This window comes from Leopardus geoffroyi, chromosome C1 (genome assembly GCF_018350155.1).
Source record: "Leopardus geoffroyi isolate Oge1 chromosome C1, O.geoffroyi_Oge1_pat1.0, whole genome shotgun sequence".
Classification (NCBI taxonomy): Eukaryota; Metazoa; Chordata; class Mammalia; order Carnivora; family Felidae; genus Leopardus; species Leopardus geoffroyi.
The window spans coordinates 217,403,509-217,423,840 of record NC_059328.1 but is presented as its reverse complement, the minus strand read 5'-3'; the positions used below and the strand labels follow the sequence as shown (position 1 = coordinate 217,423,840).

The window sequence follows — 20,332 nt, the reverse complement described above, 5'->3', positions numbered from 1 at the left end:
AGACGGTGAATCAACGCTGGCTTCCTTCCTTCAAGATTGATGACGTGTCCTGACAAGGGTCCGAGGCCCCGGGGACGGCAGACCCGTTTCCAACCTGACTCACCGAGTCCACGAAACACCTTCTTTAAATGGCGCGACGGGGCACAGTCAACCCACGGTCAGTCACAAGGAACAGAAGGTTACAAGGCTATACAGGCTGAATGTCTGTGCCCTTCCAAAATTCTTCTGAAGGCTATGCTTCTGGAGACGGAGGCTTGGGGAGGTGACGAGGGTTAATGTGGAGAGTGCGGGGCCCTCGGGATGCAGTGAGTGGCCTCCTACGAAGAGGAAGCCCGAGCCACAAGGAGGAAAGGCCACGAAGACACGGCGAGAAGCCGGGAATCAGGTCCTCCCCAGGAACTAGAGGGGCCTCATTCCGCTCCTGGATTGCAGCCTCCGGCATGGAGAGAAATGATTCCTACCCCCCAAGCCGCCAGTCTGTGTTATCTTGTCCTGGCGGCCCCCCTGGACTAAGATACAAGGTGTATGCGCATTTTATTTATACTTCCCGTTTACTAAGTTGCCTTTAAAAATTTTTTTTAAGTGTTTGTTTATTTTTGAGAGAGAGAGAGAGAAAGAGACAGAGTGTGAGCAGGGGAGGGGCAGAGAGGGAGACACAGGGTCCGAAGCAGCTCCAGGCTGTGAGCTGTCAGCACAGAGCCTGACGTGGGGCTCAAACTCACGAACCAGGAGATCCTGATCCAAGCTGAGGCCGGAGGCTTAAACGACCGAACCACCCAGGCACCCCCCAACCTGTCTTTACGTAGACTAAGTTTTAGGTTTAATCGCCACCTTTATTCTGTTTTGTTTTACATCCTCAGGAATGAAGTCCTCTCGACACATGGGTTCCATCGTTGCCAGCTCCAGGAGGGAAGACGCCGCGAACTGCGCTCCAACCTCCGACACAGAAACCTCACAGGCGCCACCACGTCCCCAAGTCCCCTGGGTGTAAGCATCTAACGCGGAACGCACCGACGTCTGCGGCCCCCACGAGGCCGAGACACGGGAGTTGCACACACATCATCACCGCTTTCTTCTGAACATCAGTTTCAGTTGGCAGCCCGTGCTCTTCGTGGCAAGATACACGCGGCAGAGCGAAAGCGTAAAGAGTGCCCGGACGACCGAGAACGATCACCTGGGCTGAGCAGTGCTGACTCTGCCCAGCTCAGGAAGCACAGTGCATCACACCGTGGTCTCAGTTCTGTCGCAGACCTAAGTGACAACCAAAGGCCCTGACAGCTCTAACGTCCTGAGAACATTAAGCAGAGGACTTCGAGGGGCTATCCTGACACCCACCAAAAGGTCACGTGACCCGCTGTCCCAAATCTCGGCAGCATTCCAACCCCAGGGCGCCCAGAAGGAAACACGCCGTCTCCCGATCTACTGATGGATGCTGGAGGCCGTGGGCGGCTCCTGCCGACTGAACCCCACTGCACGCCAGCACCCCTAAGTTTGGGGAAAAGAAGCAGCACTGAGGTCGGTCACGCGCCTGTATTTTAGGACAGGGACCTTGAAAGGAGTTCGCGCTTCTCACAGAGGAGCCCGTGCTCGTGGGTGGCAGGAGACGGAGGAGGTCCAGCTGTCCTGTCCCACGAGGAGTCTCCTTGGGACGCCTGGACCCCCAAAGCGCCTCATAACAAGATTTATCACGTATCCGCTATTCGTATTCCCCCTCCTCTTCTGGAGCAGCAGATGGTTCTCTCCGCGGCGGGAGGCGGACGAGCGGCTCACCTCTGCTGCCGAGCTTCCCTTGGGGGCCCCAAGGCGCCGGGTGCCTTGGGCTCCTGGATGGGCTGCTCGGGGGCCGCGGCTGGTTTCCGGATGTGCACACTCCACCTGCACCTGACAGTGGGCATCCTGAAGGCAGGGGCCACCCCACTCACTTTTACATCAGCACCAGGCATAGCTCTGGCCGTGCAGCAGGGGATCAATGCACTTCCAGGAACTGAATCTAACTCTTTAGTTTGTGTGTACTTGAAAAAAAAAAACATGATCAAAAATCCTTCTCTTGTTGTCAGCGCATCATGATGGGGATCCTCTGTTCTGGCTCTTCCTGCTGTGGTCGACTCATCTTTGTTTATTTCCGACCCGCCGGCTTCCACAAAGGATCCGTGCGTGCCTCCAGCTCGTGTGTGTTGGGAGGTCTGTACCCTGCAGGATGGCTTTTGAGTCCACTGTGCCCCATCTATAATGTCAATGTCTAGAGTAAGCCCACAGCTACTCCGTTCCAGCAAGTCTGTTCTCGTGGGAGCCGGGGTTACAACCTGAGAACTCTCTTTGGTAAAACAATCCGGGTTGTGGGGAGTAACAAGTCCCTCCGAGTATGCGGCGTCTCCTCTAACTTCCGGCTCGAGGGCGAAGAAACACAGCCACCCTGGCTCCCTTGTCCGAGTTACTGTATTTTAGGAGTGTCTTCCCGGAAGAAGTTTGAATGCTTGGCTTTTCCACATTCACTCTGATCAACTGCTCAACTCAACGACTCGGAGGCACTAAACCAGTTTAAGTAGTGAGAAAGTTCCATCAGGAAGTCCTTATTGTTACAGAAAATCGCTGGCATTTATGGGGGCTTCTCATGCCTTCTCCTTTTACGCAAGGTGGCGGCCACAATTAAAACAAGGAGCAGACATGAGGGGGGCTGCGGGAATGTTCCTGAAGGTTAACAGGCGCAAACCCAAGGTGACGTGTGACAGCAATGCCTGCGTGGCTTTCATAAACCTCCCTTCCCTCCCCCTCCAGTGACCTCGAGACAACACGAAATTAAATGAGAAAACCCTGCGGACAGGAAGCAAGGCATGAACCACTTCCTCGGCCCTGACCCCATGCTGGCCGTGTGTGCCATCGCAGGTGACAAGGAGTGGCTGGCTGTGGCCAAGGAGAGAGGAAGAGTGAGGACGTCATGGGGACAAGACACTTCTGTGACAAAAGAAACAGACTGCCCCCCAGTCCCGAGGTGCCAGGCGCCCCCAATGGCCCAGCGATGCCCCAAACTGCGGGACAGTCAACGCAGCCCGCTGGTCACAGGCTAAGCGAGCTTTCACACACCTGGGTACTGCTTTCTGGTAATTCTAAGTATCCAGGAAGAAGCCTGGACAAGGCTCGTGCAGAGTTCTTTATTTTCTCTCCAAAGTGCCTTCCAAAACCTCAGCTACTGAAGAAAAACAATTTTTTTCCTGAGGTTAAAGGTAACTGGTCAGGTACGGCCACACCCGTCCTCTTAGGAGTAGCTCAGTGAAGGCCAAAGTCCGTTTTGCGCCAAATCCGATCATCACCGGTGGGGCTTTAAGTTGTTGTGAACAGAGGATATTTGATGAAAAGGTGATGCTTTCTGCAGCACTTTATTAGATGAAAGAATCATGGGTACTCAATCTGCAGAATGTAAAATTAAGCTCTACAGCACATTACCTTTTCCTCACTTCGCTATTTTGTACTGCTTCGGAACGACCCAGGCCTCTTTTTTTCTTTTTAATTAAAAAAAAATTTTATTTCTTTATTTTGAGAGAGAGGCAGGGAGAGAGGCTGAGCAGGGGAGGGGCAGAGAGAGAGTCCCAAGCAGGCTCCACGCTATTATCAGCTGTCAGTGCAGAGCCTGATGCAGGGATTGAAGTCACAAACCACTGGATCATGGCCTGAGCCAAAATCAAGAGTCGGTCGCTTAATCGACTGAGCCACCCGGGCGCCCCTACCCAGGCTTCTTTAAAGATGGGTTTAAAAGGCAGCCGGTCTCTTGTGTAATGTTATCTCCAAGTTAAGGCTCTAAAGGACTGGAGGGAGAGAGAGACGGGAGGGAGGAACGGAGTTTCACTTCTCGTGGGTCTCATGGAGCCCAACACATAGTGCTTCCTTGCTGCTGGCTGCTTGGTATTTGATGAAGAATAAAATGACTCACCATGTCAGGTTCTTCTGTGAGAGAGGGAAGGAAAACTCTGTGTGGCCCGACCTTTGCAACTTAGAGTTAATGAGATTTGTACACAGGCTGGGGCCTCGCCTCGGATTGCTCAGCGAATGCAGCTGTGATGGCTTTCCTTTTTTTTTTTTTAATTATCCTAAACAGAGAGAGGCCGTTGTGACTTCTCCTCCACAAGATAATATTTCAGTATCCATCCAGGATCAACCACACGATGGTTCTATAAAGACCCAGAATGAACAACCAAGGGATGAAATAAATTCTCTTCTGAGACTTTCAGAACAGAGCGCGGCGAACCCAAGGGGGAAAGACACCTGTCAGGATTTCTGCATACCCTCCTGTGTACTAAGATCGGGCAAATCCAGACCGGCTCTGAGTTTTTAAAGGAAGGTCTTTGCTACGCAACTTCTGGATGTCACGATCCATATGAAAGGATCTTTACGTGGAATCTAAGAAATGTCGAGGAAGCGACTCTGTCTGCCCCACTCCTAGATTCAAAAGCCACTCCACACACCTCAAAGACCTGCTTTTTGCCTGGTGGAAGGAGTTTGAGGCAGAGAATCAAGAGACAGTTCTGTCACCTACCAGCAACCTGACCCTGGACAAGAAAGCCACTTAACCTCTCTCTCCTTCCACCTTTTCACTGGGGAAACAGGGAAATTAGCACTTGATGCAAACTTGCATGCATGTTGCAAAACTAACGAGAACCACCAGAACTGGCACCAGAGAACGAGACTGTGGGGTCCACGGTTTCTTTTTAGTGATGGTGAGTCCCCAGTGGACCCTGGGTACGAAATGGCCAAGGCAGGATCGCCATTCAAAGACGGTGCCAAAAGACGGCAGGTCGTTAATGGTCTACGTGGTTCCCGCTGCCCAGGGGTTTCTGGGCACGTGCCCTCCAGCTTGGTTCTGTCGAGCCCAGGGCGTCCTTCTAGAGCCCGGAATCCACTGCAGCCAGTGCGGTGCCCACTGCAGGGGATGGTGCCCCCACCTCTCAGGGCAGCCCTGACTCTCCCAAAGTTTCCCTTTTAATATCTGAACCAAAATCCAGCTTCTTGAAGCTTCCGCCCAGTGGCCCCAAAGAAATCTACTCCTGGGCCAGCCAGGGTCCCTTCCATTACGTGAACATAGTTCGTGTCTCTCCTGCCACCGTCCTTTGTTGCAGCTCTTCTCCCACTCACTTCAAAGGTTCCCTCCGTGACATGGGCTGTCCCCACGCCCGGGCTCCCTGCCCACATCTGAATTGACCTTCATCGGTCTATAACCATCGTAGCGTACGGAGCCCGGATCTGAACATACAACGCTTTCCGAAATGTAATTAATTCTGAGCAAATCAAATCCAATTTAAAATCAAGATCACCAATACTTTAATATCCAATGTTCCCAACGGTCTATTAAATAGGAGTACGGGTAGAGATGGGATACGTGAATTTTTTTTTAAAAAAAACGTGGTAACCACCTGCCCCTCTTTTATGGTGGTTAGAGGATGTTGGCTTCTAAGAGGCTCCCTCTTCTCAAAGTTAATCTCAGTGAGAAGGTGTCCTATGCCCGCCCAAAGTGAGCAACCTCAGCTATCAGCACTGGGAGCAACCAGGCATCCATCACCCTCCTGGAGTACTCTGCTTTATGTGACATATGGTGTCACTCTCACAAAGAGCGCACTGCCCCAGCTTGTACCTCACATTTCCTCCACGCCACAAGGAGGGGGCTCGATCGCTTTTAATTTTTGACTCTTTAAATGACATGAACAGTTATACGTGAGCCCAGTGACTGGCTTGATCATCCAAACACCTGCTCTAGGGCTCATCATATACATCACGCATATACATACACAATCGAGTTGCGATTTGGAACTCCAAATATACATAAAGGAATTGTTTTATGTTTATACTTCTGAAGATCAGAGTATCTGCTCCTATAACTTACTAGATTTCACCCCATTCATTTTAAGTTATAAACATATGTAAATGACTGTTTGACAGGTTACAGCACCTTTTTAAAAATTTATTTTTGACAGAGAGAAAGAGAGAGAGACAGAAGGAGCAGAGGAGGGGCAGAGAGAGAGAGAGAGAGGGAGACAAAGAATCCGAAGCAGGCTCCAGGCTCTGAGCCGGTCAGCACAGAGCCCGACACGGGGCTCGAACCCACGAGCTGTGAGATCATGACCTGAGCCATAGTCGGACGCTCAACCGACTGAGCCACCCAGGCGCCCTGGGTACAGCATCATCTGCCACTGAGTGTGGAGTTTAATCGTCGTTCTTCAGCATAAGAGAACTAGGATAACTAACCACGAATGCTGATGCTGCAAAAACCTGGCTAGAAGGGAGGTCCTTATTTCTATCAGGTAGACCGAGAGCCCCCGTGTGGACAGAGGCTTTCTGGCTTCTGAGGCAACATAAATACTGATGATATGCACTTTTAGCTCATACTTTGGGAACACACACACCACCGAGTTGAGGAACATCTGGCACCAGAATATTTGTGCTTGGCTGGGAGTCTAGGAAAGCTGTGCGGCGGGCTCCTTCCTGCACCCGGCTGGGAAATGATACCGAAGTGCGTTTAGGAAGCTCCGACCGCCCCGTTGGCCGGGCTTCGGTCAGGCCCTCGGGAGACGGTGCTGGGCAGTACACACCCCTGAGCGAGAGGCTGCTGGTCTCCTACATTCCTGCAAGAGTCAGTGGCACGGACTTCCCCAGGGATTGCTAAGAGGCACGTAAGAGGCATGAGTCCCTGGCTTCCGTTGCCTCGTCTCTGCCTTTTCTGTCTCTGCCTTGAACCTGGACCTATGTGACTGGTGCTCTTTGGTTTCCAGTTGGGTTTAGTCAAAGCGGGGAGGAAGGGGATCAGAGAAATCAGGGAGAGGAATGAGGTTAGGGTGATCCTCTCGGGTCCCTCCCCACAGGCTGCATACGTCCCTCTCCTGAGGGTCGTTGTTCCCGACCGGAGGCGTTCTCCAGACAGCTCTCCCTCTGGGCCCTGATAACTGGCCCCCCCCCATTGGCCCCTGGGGTTCCACACCACTCCTATAGAGATATAATTAAAATTAAACACTATCCTCTAAAAAGCAAACAAATACAGCTAGCTTTAACTTCAAAAACAGATGGTTCAGTTAGACGGTTTACACCATTTACCTAAAGGAGCTACTAGTTTGTTAAGACTGTTAAAAAAATATTGTGTATCATTGAATCTAAAATGACCTCAATTGCAGGTTGCATTATGACTTCAGAGATGTTACAACGTGGGGAAAAAAGCGTACCTTAGAAATAGCGCGATATAGCGTGTCTCACAAAAATGACTCATTTACTGTTTTGTGCGTAACCTTTCCTAGGGAAAAATGATACGTTTTCTTTTTATAGAGAACCTGTTGCCTTATTTTCTACTGAAAAGATGTCACGGCCGTTGGCGTTACAGGTACAATAATCTCTTAACTAGGAAGTGAGGGGCACAGTTTCCCTTCTGATCGTTGGTGTTGAATTTGTGAACACACGTCAACCATTACTCATCATCTATCCTCTCGACACCATTGTGACTTCTAATTTGGGTGTTTCTGTGGTGCCTGGAAGTCTGTCTTTCTGTCTGTGTCATCACCTCAGCAGTAACGCCTTTTGATGACAGGGTCCGTGGTTGTTTTTGGATCGAGGATCTGTCTCAGCCTTATTACACGCTATTGCTCAGAGCACAGGGTACAATCCCGGTAACGCACGAAACGGGCTGGAAGCTTCTTAGGTGTCCAACAAGCTCATGGACACTTCTCAAACTTCCTTCGATTCCCCACTGGCTGACTGGGACACTGGTTTGAAGCAGGAGTCCAATCAAACATGAAACTACTAACTCACTTTATGGCTATATCTTATTCGCACGGCTTTCACTCTGTCAGGTGGGTAGGTGGGATACTTGGAACGTGTGACGTATGGATAATGTACATTATACGTCGACCTGATAATCAGTGTCTACCAAGTGTCGCTCCTGGAAAAAAGTCATCAGTCTGAAACACGACACACCCAATAAGGTGTTTATCTGTGACCCGGACAGGAAGCCTTTCCCTAAAGCAAATCTTACTCTGCCCTTGGGTATGTGTGGCACACGTCACCCACCCTCATGAGAGGCCAGGCTTCTTCCTGGTTTTGCTCTAAGCCTCCTGTTAGGGTGGGGCGTGTCCACACGCCCCTGGCTATGGCGGGGGTGGGGGTGGGGGGAGGGGCCTTTGGTAAAGGGCTGTTTGAAAGAGTCTCAGCAAGGCTCAGCATCTGGGGCCGATTCTCTTCCAGTGGGAAGGTCAGTAACGTCTGGGTGGGTGCTGTGATCCACAATCGTTATTTTTCACCACTGCTGATAGAACAGAATCATCCTCATTTGTCATAACAGGAAAAAGTCGGTCTTTATTGGCTGAACTTATTAGCAGGGAGCCTATGGGAGGCAAAACGGTAAGAAATGTAAAGAAGGGCTTCCAGTCTCTTCCCCATTTGGCCGCCACGAGAGCAAGCTACTGGCCACTCTGAACGTCTGACTCCTCATTATGCAAGAAACCACACCGCCACTCAGCTCCCAGAATCGCGTAAACATCAAACTCTGCGCGTGCACCATAAACTCTGTTCCTTCCTTACTAGCGGATGCACTGTGGGCTTATAGGCTCCTCGCTGGCTATTAGGAGGGAATAAGCCACTTTCTCGAATGCTGCAAACTGTACTTCCGAACCAACAGGCAGAGGATTCAGAAAAAGCACGGCAGAAATGGGGAAAGAACAAGAGTAGAAGTTATAAAAGTATTTCTGGTGTGTGTGTGGAATCCTTGTTGAAAACAGACCCCTTCACTATGGACGGCGCCACAAGTAACAATTCGTGGTCAACAAGAACGCTGTGAAATTTTAATTTTCCTTTGAAGTATTTCTTCAGCTTGTTTTTTCTTACAACTGCATTCATGTCGCCTCTCATAATGGGATGTATGTGTGTGTGTGCATCACCACTTTGTATCCCTGGAATAACAACATGTAAATCCATCTGAAGGAGCCACTTCAGAAAGGTCACATCTGGCCATCACCGAGAATAAAAATGAAGGGCTTGACGTAAGTGAAAGGAGAATCAAGCCAAACCGTGATAAACCGTGACAGCTGGAATATTAATAGAGGCCACAAAACAACAAGAGTGGATAGACACTCACAGAAGGAGCGTGTATTCATAACAGGTTGCCAAAAGCCGGAACCGAGGTAGCTGCCTCATAAGGATTGAGACCAGCCAGTATCAGAAAAGACTCCTAGAGGAGGAGAGGCAACAACCTTTATTGGAATAATACAACATGGCGCACCTCCCAGTTGGAGTGGACGTGCTCGCCCCAGGGTGTGGAGGGAGGGCAAGACGGAGAACCTGGCCAGGCGTGTGACAGGGAGACCGGAGTTGCCTCACACCAGAGGAGTGCCGGGAGGTAAGACGACTGATTTGGTTGAAAAATCTCGAGAATCAGTCAGCGACGAGAAGCTTCCAAGGGCCCCACTAGTGCCGTCTTGTACAAAGAGGGCACACGCGGTGACCTGCGCTGCCGTGCATCGGTGGTTCTAAGGGTATGCGACTCCGCCCATCGGGAAAAGAAAAATTAATTTTCCGAAATGCAGACTCTCACCCTGAAGTCCCCGGGAAGCCTTACCTTCAGCAGTGCTGGAGAGACCATCGGCTTTGAAGTTGCTGGTACTTTTCTTCCTTCGGTGCTTCTTTCTGTTGGCGTGAGGGGAGGGGGGCGGGTCGAGCTTGGGGCTGGTGGTGCTGGAGATACTTGGGCTGGAGCACACGGAGTCGCCCAGCCCCGTGTCTGCCATCAGACCGGAAAAGGCAAAAGAACGCAAAAGTTAACACTCGAAGAAAGGCAGGCTTTGCAAAAACACGAAAGCAATGTTCCTCCAATATCACATCAGGCCCCACAGGTACTACGTTAATGTGAGATCGCTGGGTTGGAGGCCCAGAGCATCCAGCATTCAAACGTCACGGGGCCACCCGCTCTCATGTACCGCCTGCCATTCAAAAACAAGGCCTTTATTTCTGGATCATCTGCAGGCTGTGGAGAACTTCAAGTTCTCTACTTTGCCCGACTGGTGTTCTGGAAAAGGAAAGTGGGGAGTTCGTGCGTTTCATTAGTTTACTTTTCTCTTCCCATAATTACACTGATACATTAAAAGTAATTTAGAGACGTACACGAATGCATAGAAGGCGTCCTCGTGGGTGGGTCTGGTTCTGTGCGTGCACACAGGACGGAGGGATGCCCGATTCTCGTAACTTCCACCCTCAACACTAACACGACTGCGACACCCGTTTATTATTATCGAGAAATGGCACGCCACCTCACTCTCCCACCACGGCGGACCCGCCGACTCTTGATCCACTGAAGCTATTTATACAATTTTAAAACCAGTGCCCAGATGTGATAATTCACTATAGGGGAAACTCAATTTCTTATGTCCATTTTCCTCTTTATCAGAGAGAACAGCAGAGTAGTTCTCTTTGTTCAGGGAATGAACATGCAATTCAACCAGAATGAGAAAGTGCTTTGAAACGGTGATGGAGAAACACCAACCAAACACCCGCAAAGCCTGAAGGATTCATGATTCAGCATCTCGGTAGCTCAAAAGACAGAAAGTTCGCTGCAAAGTACTTAATTTGTTCAACTAGTACGTTTTGCGCACCGACTGTGGGCCATGTTTGTAGAAGCTTGGGATCCATCACTGAGAAAGACAGAAAGAGAGTCCCTCCCCAGATACGTTAGAAGGTGGCAAAGTATCATGAAAAGGAGCAGGGCTGCACGGAGGCTGGGCCACCCCAAAGTTCCCGCAGGGTAACCTGGGAACATCTGATGGCACGAGACCCCGGAGACTGGTCAACAGGGTCCACTGAAACACTGGCAACCATTTTAAGGAGTCTCAGGAAGAGTGACAACTGGGTGTCTCAGGGACCTGCCCTCCCCCAAAACTGACTTCCCTCTACGTGCCCTCCCAGGCCAGACATCTGGTAAACCTCACTGGGTAACTTTGCCCAAGGAGTAGCAAGCAGGCCCGAGTCCCCTCTTGGCTGCTTCTGTCCCTGTTTTGGGTGAGGGACACAGGCTTGAGAAGGCTGGGGCTAGAAGAGGAGTCTTTATTCACAAAGTCACCATTTCTTTTTGGTATGGCCTTTCGAGCTCGCCCCTGCTCTCCATTTAAGCCACAGTTGCCCTTGGTCCCGTCCTTGCCCCCCTGGCCTGGACAGAGCAGCTGATGTGTCTCTTTTCTTCGGGCATTCTGCCTTCTTTTCCCAGACTTTTTTCTACAATATTCATCTTCTAAAAGCAGCAATTCTCCATATTTTAAAAATACTAGAGCCCACTGGATAGCAGATGAAAACTGTAAATATCCCAGAAAAAAAGGCTATTCTAATTAACACGTTGCACACAATTTCAGAGAGTTCAGAGTCTGCCTGGTGCTGCCAAGGGGTGTTGGGACAAGAGCGTTAGCTGGTCCTAAAGCCTCTAAGAGGCTCTAAGCCTCCTAAAGCTGGTCCAACCCTCTTAGGATATTACTCCACACTCACACCTTATCATGATTTAATTTTTGTCCATTTCACCTATCTTCTGCCCAGATTTCAAAAGTCTTCATTCACTCTCTGACCATTAAGGGTTAAGAGTCTACCCTGTGTCAGGCACGGGAGAACAGCTGTCACAATGACCGTCCCCACTACCCATCCTGGAGGTGGATGAGGAAAACAGGCAATGACAACTGCCCTTTTACTATTTTACTCTGGCCCTTGGGCACCCACTCAATTCAGTGCACCATTTTCATTCCCAACTGTGCGTCCCAACCCACATGTCACCCCCAGTGCTGTGACGCTCTCTCCCAAACTAACATTTCTCATCCCTGAACCACTGACCCCGAAGATGGGCTTTCTGCACATGGACGTCTGTCAGTTACCTGCATCTAAGTGGCACGCCTGTTCCCTAGGGCAGTTAGACGCCCGTTTCCCCCATATGATACTGAGCGTGGAGCGGCTGCCCCAGGTCCCTCCCATTCTCTTTTTCTTTTAAAGTTTATTTATTTGTTTATTTGAGAGAGAGAGAGAGAGAGAGAGTGAGAGAGAGAGCGATCGTGTTGGGGAAGGGCAGAGAGAGAGAGAATCCCAAGCAGGCTCTGCACCGGCAGCAAAGAACCTGACATGGGGCTCGAACTCACAAACACTCGCGATCACAACCAAGGACTGGACTCTCAACCGACCTGAGCCACCCAGGTACCCCTCCCCCCCCCGCCCACCCCAGTTCTTTTTTAAGGCGTGCACCAACACTTCTGGATCAGATGCTCAGAATACACATGCGAGTTGTACATGGTCACAGAACAGCTTCCATACGTGTGTGGTGGATCTATTTCTGGGCTCTCTAGGCTCTTCCAACACTCCGCCCATCTGTCTCTATGGTAGCAGCCTGTGATCTGGAATGCGACGGCTGGGCCATCCTGTTCCTCACAGGGTAGGGCAGGGCCCTGCACATCATTATCCTTCACGACTGCCTTGCCTATTTACTCCTGGCTGCCTCGAGCACACAAGTTCGTACATCCACCCAAGGCGACAGAGAAGACATTAAAGAGGGAGGGGTCCAAACTGAGCCCCAAATTTCAGAGGCGGTAATCCACACCTGGAAGCACCGGGAGACCGGCGAACGAGACCCGGGTACGGCAGGTCACCTGTGAAGCCAGCTCCCGGATCCTCGGACTTGCTGATAAACCACCAAACACTCTTGTCAAATACGCGGCTGTAGGTGGGCATCCAACCTAGTCATGTTTTTGATGATTTTAAAACAACCAAGGGAAATCTATGTAATGTTTTTTCTCCTCAACGAACTATTCTGCTTAATTAAATTGCTGTTCCCTTTTCTATGTATATACAAAGCACTTCTCTAACAATCTGTTTATTTTTAATGTTTTATTTATTTTGAGAGAGAGAGAGAGAGAGAGAGAGAGAAAATCCTGAGCAGGCTCCGTGCTGTCCGCACAGAGCCCAACGCAGGGCTCGATGCCAGGAACCTCGAGATCATGACCTGAGCCCAAAGCAAGAGGCTGATGCTCAACCAACTGAGCCACCCAGGTGCCCCTCTCGCAATGTACTTTAGAATCCTACTTGGGAATGACCTTGCGCTCAAGGGTATATTGGTCATAACTCACCCTCCTGTGGAACAAAACGACAGGTGTCTGTTTCTAGGGATCCCCCTCCATTCCAGATTCAGAAAACTGTTCCTAGAGATCACTGTCAGGGACACGGCGATCTCATTACCGAGTTATCTGGGCATCTTGGGATATCTGTAACTCAGGGAGAAATCTCTGGCTGACTCGCTTGGAGCAGGTAGCTGAGTGGCAGTCTTGAGAAGGAAACGCACGCCAGTCATGACACCCACCCTCCCCCGAGGGACCAGCAGCAGCCTTTACCGCAAGCCTTCTCTCCCACGGGGAAGCTTCAAGGCCAGCGCGTCATCCGCCTGTGGCTCCGTGTTTCCACGAAGCCACTGGCTCTCCATCGGAAACCCCCGCCCAGGGACATCTGGTCACGTCTGCAGACACTCTGGGTTCTCGACAGAGACAGGTGGAGGCGCTACAGGCACGGACTACGGAGAAGCCAGAGACGCCGAAGAATGCGCCAGGACACAGAGGACGGCTCCCCCCACAAAAACCCGCCTGCTCTAAAACGGCCATGGTGAGACAAGTGCGGAATCAGAGCTGCTCTTTTGTTCTTCGTCGCCCTCTCAGACGCGTCCGGGAGTTACGGGCTGTCCGTGCAAACTCCCTCGCACGAGCGAACTCCTCAGGACGCTCGCTTCAGCTGGCAGGACCTGGCTCTCCCCTGGGGACACACCTCTCAGGTGACGGCACTGGTAGCCCCCCTCCCCCCACCCCCCTCAACCGGACACACAGGTGCGGCTTGCAAGCCACTCTTCCTCCAGCCCCGGCCTCCTAGACACCATTCCCTGGAAGGTTCCGCTCACCCCCGCCAAGCCGACCCCCTGGCTTATGCCCCTTGGCTCACGGACTGCCCGGCAGCCGCTCACCCCATCCTCACGAGTGATGCCGTCCAGATCCTCCAAGGTGCCCCCCACTGCAGCAGCCCGGCCTCCCGAGCCTCCCCCTTGCTAAGCTCTTTCCTTCCATCCAGCCCTCATGGTTCTAACCCAGACCCACCACCACGAGCCGGCTGTTCTGGGTCTTATTTTTGTCTTCCCAGCTCACTTAACACCGGGACCCACACTCTGAAGGTTATGCTCGTGACACTCTCCTCCCTCTGCCTTTCCTGACCCTTAGCCCGACTTGACTGCTAGTTTCCACCCTGCACCTGGCTCAGCACCTGTACTCAGGCCCCGTGGGGAGGGGGGGGGGGAGGGAGGAAACAGCCTCACACCCACTGGCCTCCTCTATCTTTATGACCCCCAAACTGGGCCAGGCTGGACCGGAGGCCAGACCTCTGGCCTGCCCTTGGATGCACCAGGAAACTGAATAAAGCCACTCCCTGCTCTGCAAGAGGCTGTACCACACCTTCTCCATTCTCCTTAAATGCCCCACACCTCACTCCATCCCCCACAGAGACATCATTTTTCATTTTGCTGAAGACAAAAGAAAAATCCCCCAAAAGCAGCAATCAGAAGTGAGCATTCCCCTTCCTGTGCCGGTCCCTGATGGACCTGGGACCTCCCTGCAACTGGGAGCTGGATTCCACCCCATTTTGCCGCTGGAGTGACTCGGCCCCCAGCCTCTCCTACCCTCCCCGGGCTGCATCAAACGTGCTGTATCATTGTATTGTCTCTCGTTTCTAACAAAACCCTCCATGACCCCATGCCCTCGCCCAGCCACCACCTGATTTCTGATCCTTTTCAAAGCACAGCCCCTCTCTGCTGTTTGTGTCTGGTCATGGCTGACCCCTGCTCCAGTCAAGCCGCTGCCCCAGCCCCAGCAGTGGACCGGCCACAGAGGGACTGTGTGGGTCTTGGGAGCACCCCACATAACTCCTCACCCCCTCCTTCATGGGGAAGCCAAAGCGAGCTGGACGCTTGTCGGCTTCCAGGGGAACTAGGAAGGTGCAGGTCTTAGAAGTCCAAGGAGACGCCCCTCGAGACGCTCCCCCATTCCGGCCACGGCCCCCAGCTGCCTCACATCCAGCCCCACCCGCCTCACGTGCCAGGTGGCGCTCACCACGTGTGACAGCGCATCACCCACACACGCGTCTCCTCGTTGACAAACGCCTTCCTGGAGAGTGCGCGAGCCTCACGAAGGCAGGGACTTGGGCTCAACCTCGTTACCGGGACACAGCCTGGAGGAGACACTGGATGAAAATGGGACTTCTGCGCATATTTGTGGAATTAAGTTTTATACAGAACTGACGACCTCCCTTCCAGAGGTGCTCACGCAGGTGGATGGTACTACTTCCCGGAGGATAACCGAGAAGTGCGATCAACTTTGTGACTTCGTTTTAAAACCGCAAGCATGCTTGTGCCAAGCCAGCTGTGCGACTTTCCAGCAGTCCGGGACCTATTTTTTGGTGAGCATCTAACACCCGGAATGAAATCTATTTACACTGTGAGAGTATTTCCCTTAAAGAAGCCGTACAGGTGACACAAACACTTCACGGACACCGAGTACTCTATGAGCCAACTCTGTCCAGGCACCTGGGGTTCGTCAAAGAAAAAAGGGGGGAACCCCTGCCCCGCGGAGCCAATTTCTAAGGAGCGAATGGAGGCCGATCTAGTTTCTTGCTTGGTGCCTTCACAAAAGACTGCTTTTCTGGGGCCACGCTACTCGGAGAGAGAACGAAGAGAGGGATCATGTGTCCAGGCAGCACGTCAGCTGCACGGGTGTAACGGTGGGCTAACACAAGCACTCCGGCATGCAGACAGAGGTAAGGTAAGGAGCCGTCTGAACGCCCACCTTCCCAGGTCAAGCAGGCAGGCCAGCCCTGTGGCATCCCTGGAGAAACAGAACCACTGAGTCAGGAGGAGGCTCTGGGGAGCGGTGGGGGGAAAACCGGAAACACGAGCCCGAACCTGGCCACGGGAGGGAGGCGAGTGTCTGAGAGGACACAGGGTTGTCATAATGAGAAGGCAAAAGCAGGATCAGCACCGGTAAGCCCCGTACATTCCACTGCAGACGAGGAATAAACGATGTGCACCCAGTACACGTGAATCCCCCAGTCCTTCCCATCGGCCGCCTGACCTGCTGCTCGTAGGGGCTGGGTCCCACAGAGTGCCATCCGTGCCCCGATTTAGAGCTGACAAGCTGGGGCCGTGACTTTCCTCCGTCTACCGCCTCCTGTAGACGCTTCCCGCCTCTGTCCACCGCCCTCTCCCCGCCTGTGTCGATGCCCCAACGCCCCATGGCCCGGGCCCTGGAAATTTCATTGCACGGGTAGCGGCCACCTCGAGGCTGGGTGTCTCTGGAGGGTGGGCCGAGGCGGGGCGGGGCCACAAGTGCCTGGAAAAAGCAGACGATCCGGGCCAGGGTCAGCGGGAGCAGGTGCAGGTCAGGAGTGGACGAGAGGGGGCCACAACCGCGGCACAGAGGAGCCGATCCCGGTGGCCAACAGACAGCGGTCGAGGAGGGGCAGGGCCCTGGGTCAGGGAGGCCTCGGCAGGAGACAGGACTCTGGCCGGCCAGCCTGTTCTTGAGGCTGGGGCTGGGGCTGGGGCTGGGGCTGCCGAGAAAGCTCCGGTTTCTAGTTAAGTGGGTCTCGAGCTGCCGTACCGATGCCCCTGGCTTCCAGATCCTGAAAACTCCCTTTCAACAGGAGTTGTGTAACATTCCTCCGGTTTAAAATATGAGCAATCAAAACGTACTAGGCTTCCATGCTGTGCTTTTCCATTTCCGACGACTCTTCCTGCCTGACAAGGTATCCCTCAAAGTGAAAGAGGCCCGGAAAGCCCAGCCTCAGACACTGTAAATGAGCTCTAGCCACAGCCCACGGAACGCAATCCGCTCCTCCTGACTGAATACAAATAATGCATTTTATTTTGTATCAATTACTGGGCACCGGGACAGGCGCCGACGGTCGACGGCGCTAAGTACGGGCGGGTCGAAGCGAAGGGAAGGGAGGCATGCCAAATTAAAAAAGGCGAGCGCCTCATTACTCCACATCTAAACCGGCTTTGACGGAGGGCCTTGGGAGTCCCCAGGATGCGCGGCGCGGGGCCGGGATGGGCTGGTCCGCTGGCATCCCGCGTGCTCAATGCCAGCCATTAGTTCTTCCCAATCGGGCATCAATGTTCAACGCACACCCCAAAAAATATATAATATGAGCAATAATGATAACAATCTGCAGTCTCTCCAGGCTCCGGGATGTGAAGTAGGAGTCAAAGACGCGCCTCACTTTTCACTCGGGGAGCTGACAAGCATGACCAGAGGGGAATAAAATAACATTCCGTTCGCATAAATATCAAGCAGCCTGCTGGAGACTGATGGCCAGGAATGTATTCTTAGCTATCATTCCGGCAGACAGGCCCAAGGACACTCATAACTTATTTTACAATCATTTAGTTTCAGCTCAAGTGGAAAACGTGACAACTTATCTCTGCTGACAAGATGCCATATCGAACCTTACAATTAACTCTCCTCCGATTATCTGCCCAGCCGATCATTAGCTGGGCCATTTCTGATGAACTGTTGCAGGGAGCTTGCCTCGGTGAGAGCTGTCACTGCCAGGTGGGTGTAGATAGGTTTTTGATATCCCGGCTGATACTCCCATACACGGGGGTTCCGTGCATGTGATTTCCAAGGCCCTGCTGCTCCCCAGCGTCTGGAAACGTGTCTGCCTTGGGGGAGGCGTCCTTCGGCCCCGCGCCGGAAAGGGGCGGTGTCCCCCTGCGACTGTGTGACCGCACCCGCCACCTGCTACCACTGTTGCCGTTGGCCGTCCCAACACCCATCCCCGGTCCCCAGTGCGGTCAGAGGTCAGGCCGTTCCCAGACTCTGGAGGCAGTGCCTCTCCCCACTCTGCCTTAGTGGGTCTGGTTTGGAGAAGGGACGCCAAGAAGTTGCTGCAGGAAGCCACCCACACCACCGGACGTGCTGCTGGTGGTCCCAAGGGCTGGCTGGCTGTGAATTTCCCAGGTGTTGAAGAGAGACAAACACACCTTACAGTTTATACTCAAAAGGAGGATACGGATCTGTAGAAAAACAAAGGAACAGGAAACAGGAAGAGCGCAGGTGGACGGATACCAGCCCTCCTCTCTCTCTCTTGCGTTCACATATACCCTAACTCGCCCATTTGGCAGTATTAGGTACGAGATATTCCTAAAAATCCTTTTTATTTTGGTATTAAAAGAATTCAAAATGATCAAAGGCAGGGCTATTTGTCGGGGCTGGGTTGGGGGTGGGGGCATCAGTTGAGGGCTAAGACCTTCTAACAACTCAAGACGAGGGCATGTAGGAGCCAGTGAATTAAAACACACTTCCTTCGAGACAAGGCCAGCGATATAAAGCTAATTTGGATCTTTAAGAAGGGCTCCGTCCTTTCTGAACCTCAGAGAGATGTGCAGGCTAGTAAATAAAGAACAGGCCACCTCTGCCATCCAAGGAAATCACAACATCCCGGCCTCTGTTAAAAGGTGAGTGTGAAGTGAAGTTCAAAACCTCGCCCCTTCTCACAGTCCTTTTGACGGGAGCTTTCAACAGGAGGAGGTTTACTTGAATCCCAATCTCTGAAGATGTTTCAGAGACTGGTATATTGTCCGGTTCCCTTTGCCGCTCACGGCGCTCACACAGAGGTACACGGTGTCAGAAGAAGGGGCAGCGGGGACACGATGGGGGTTCGAGGAAGATGACAGGTGTTGGGGGAAGGAAGAGACACCACAGTGTTAGACGGAGTTACAAAGTGGGGAGGAAAGGAACACAATAGGAGGAGGCCAGAATGGAGAGAAAATGTGGGGGAGAACCATCTCCTACCTGGGCCGCGTTCAGTCACCCCAACACGGCTCTGGAAATAAAGCTGAAGCGTGGGACGCAATCTTCATTTACGTGAAGCCCTTACTTACGGAGATATGTTTCTGTGACAGCCTTAAGCATACAAGTTCTGATCACTAATTAGGGTACAGGATTTTTTCCCTGAGGTGACGGGAACGTTCTAGGAAGGACCGTGTGATGGTGGCGTACCTCTAGGAAAGAGCCGAAACTCCTGAATTGTACACTTTACACGAGTGAAGTGTAGCGTTACGTGGCTTTTATCTCAATGAAGCTGTTAAAAAGAAAAAAAAAAAAAAGCGGGGCGGGGGGGGGGATGGTCACTGTGTTAAGGGCTAGGAGACAAAGAAAACAAAAAAGGTCAACTTCACAGTCTAGCAAGATGCAGATGACATCAGAATGAGGTCAGGACGGGGGCCTGGGGACACTCACACACTTCAGCTAGAGTCGCCATTCACTGGACTTGGGCCTCAAAGCTGAGTGGGGGACGGGGGAGCGATGTGCCGGTCTGGGCCTCCAGCCACCTGACAGGACCCGGCTCTGTGCTTCAGGTGAATGGTAGGCCCTGGAATGTTCTGTCCTTCCCTGAGGGAGCTGTCCCAGTTTCCCCCTCATCCTACGGAGCACAGCACACGCCCGCGGGCAGGACGGCCTTGTTCCTCTCAAGTCTCTTTGGTTTTCTCTCATGCCGGATGGCCAGCTTGCGCTGAAATATCACAATCTCATCTTAGGGGATGAAAGGCAGGGTCCGCAGTGGTCAGGCAAGGCCGACGGCCTGAGGGAGCCAATGCTGGGAACACACTGGGAAGGGGCAGACTAGGGAATGCAAGTCAGGATTTCGCACTCGAGGGTCAAAAATCAAATTGTTCTCTGGTTGATTCTGAGCTGAATGCAACATAAAGCTTAAATTAATCCAGCTCACTCCGAGGGGCGCAAGGGCGCTCTGAGCCGTTGGGTAGAGATGAAATCATTTCAAGAGGTTCCTGTTTCTTTCCAGCCTTATCTCTTTTTACATAATCAGCCACAACCATTTCTCGAGTTTGGTGGTCGTGACTAGTCAGTTACAAAAGAGATTCTGTTTCACGTGGGAGGGTCTACCGGCTGGCCAAGCAGGCTGGGGGAAGACTGAGCGTGTCTAGAAGAAAACTCAATTAGAGAAGTTAATTAAATGGACGCGCTCCCTCTTTGATAACGTAAATTCCCCTCTTTAGGAATTTAGCAGTTTCTCCTAAAAGAGATGTGGAGTCAAACTGCCAACTGTCCCTGTCTGAGGCAGAAAACTCTAGCTTTTCAGTTAGGCAAGGCCATGGAGGGCTCTGTCCAGGGTCCTGAACACGTTCCATCCGCCCGTTCTGTTCAAGGTACAGAAAGGCACCAAACTAAGGCTGCTTCTTCAGGGCACATCCCTGATCTTAACCTGCTGACATCATGTGGTTTGAAAAAAAATAAGAGTCCTC

General features: G+C 52.2%; 1 protein-coding gene across 20 annotated transcripts in view; it reads right to left on the bottom strand.

Annotated features, from left to right (window-relative positions):
- AGAP1 (ArfGAP with GTPase domain, ankyrin repeat and PH domain 1) overlaps nt 1–20,332 on the bottom strand; it is a 553,911-nt gene that overhangs the window by 126,482 nt on the left and 407,097 nt on the right. For 16 of the 20 annotated variants that reach the window (XR_006713257.1, XM_045481824.1, XM_045481825.1 and 13 more), the window contains one exon: nt 9,581–9,742. The exons of 2 other annotated variants lie outside the window; for them this stretch is intronic. Coding sequence is in view for 17 of the 18 variants with exons in the window: in XM_045481824.1 (XP_045337780.1) it covers nt 9,581–9,742 (162 nt within the window). In the remaining variant the exon portion in view is untranslated. Of the gene's footprint in view, nt 1–9,200; nt 9,506–9,580; nt 9,743–20,332 lie in introns of those variants that run through there. 2 more of the 20 variants (XM_045481834.1, XM_045481829.1) reach the window with 1 other exon arrangement.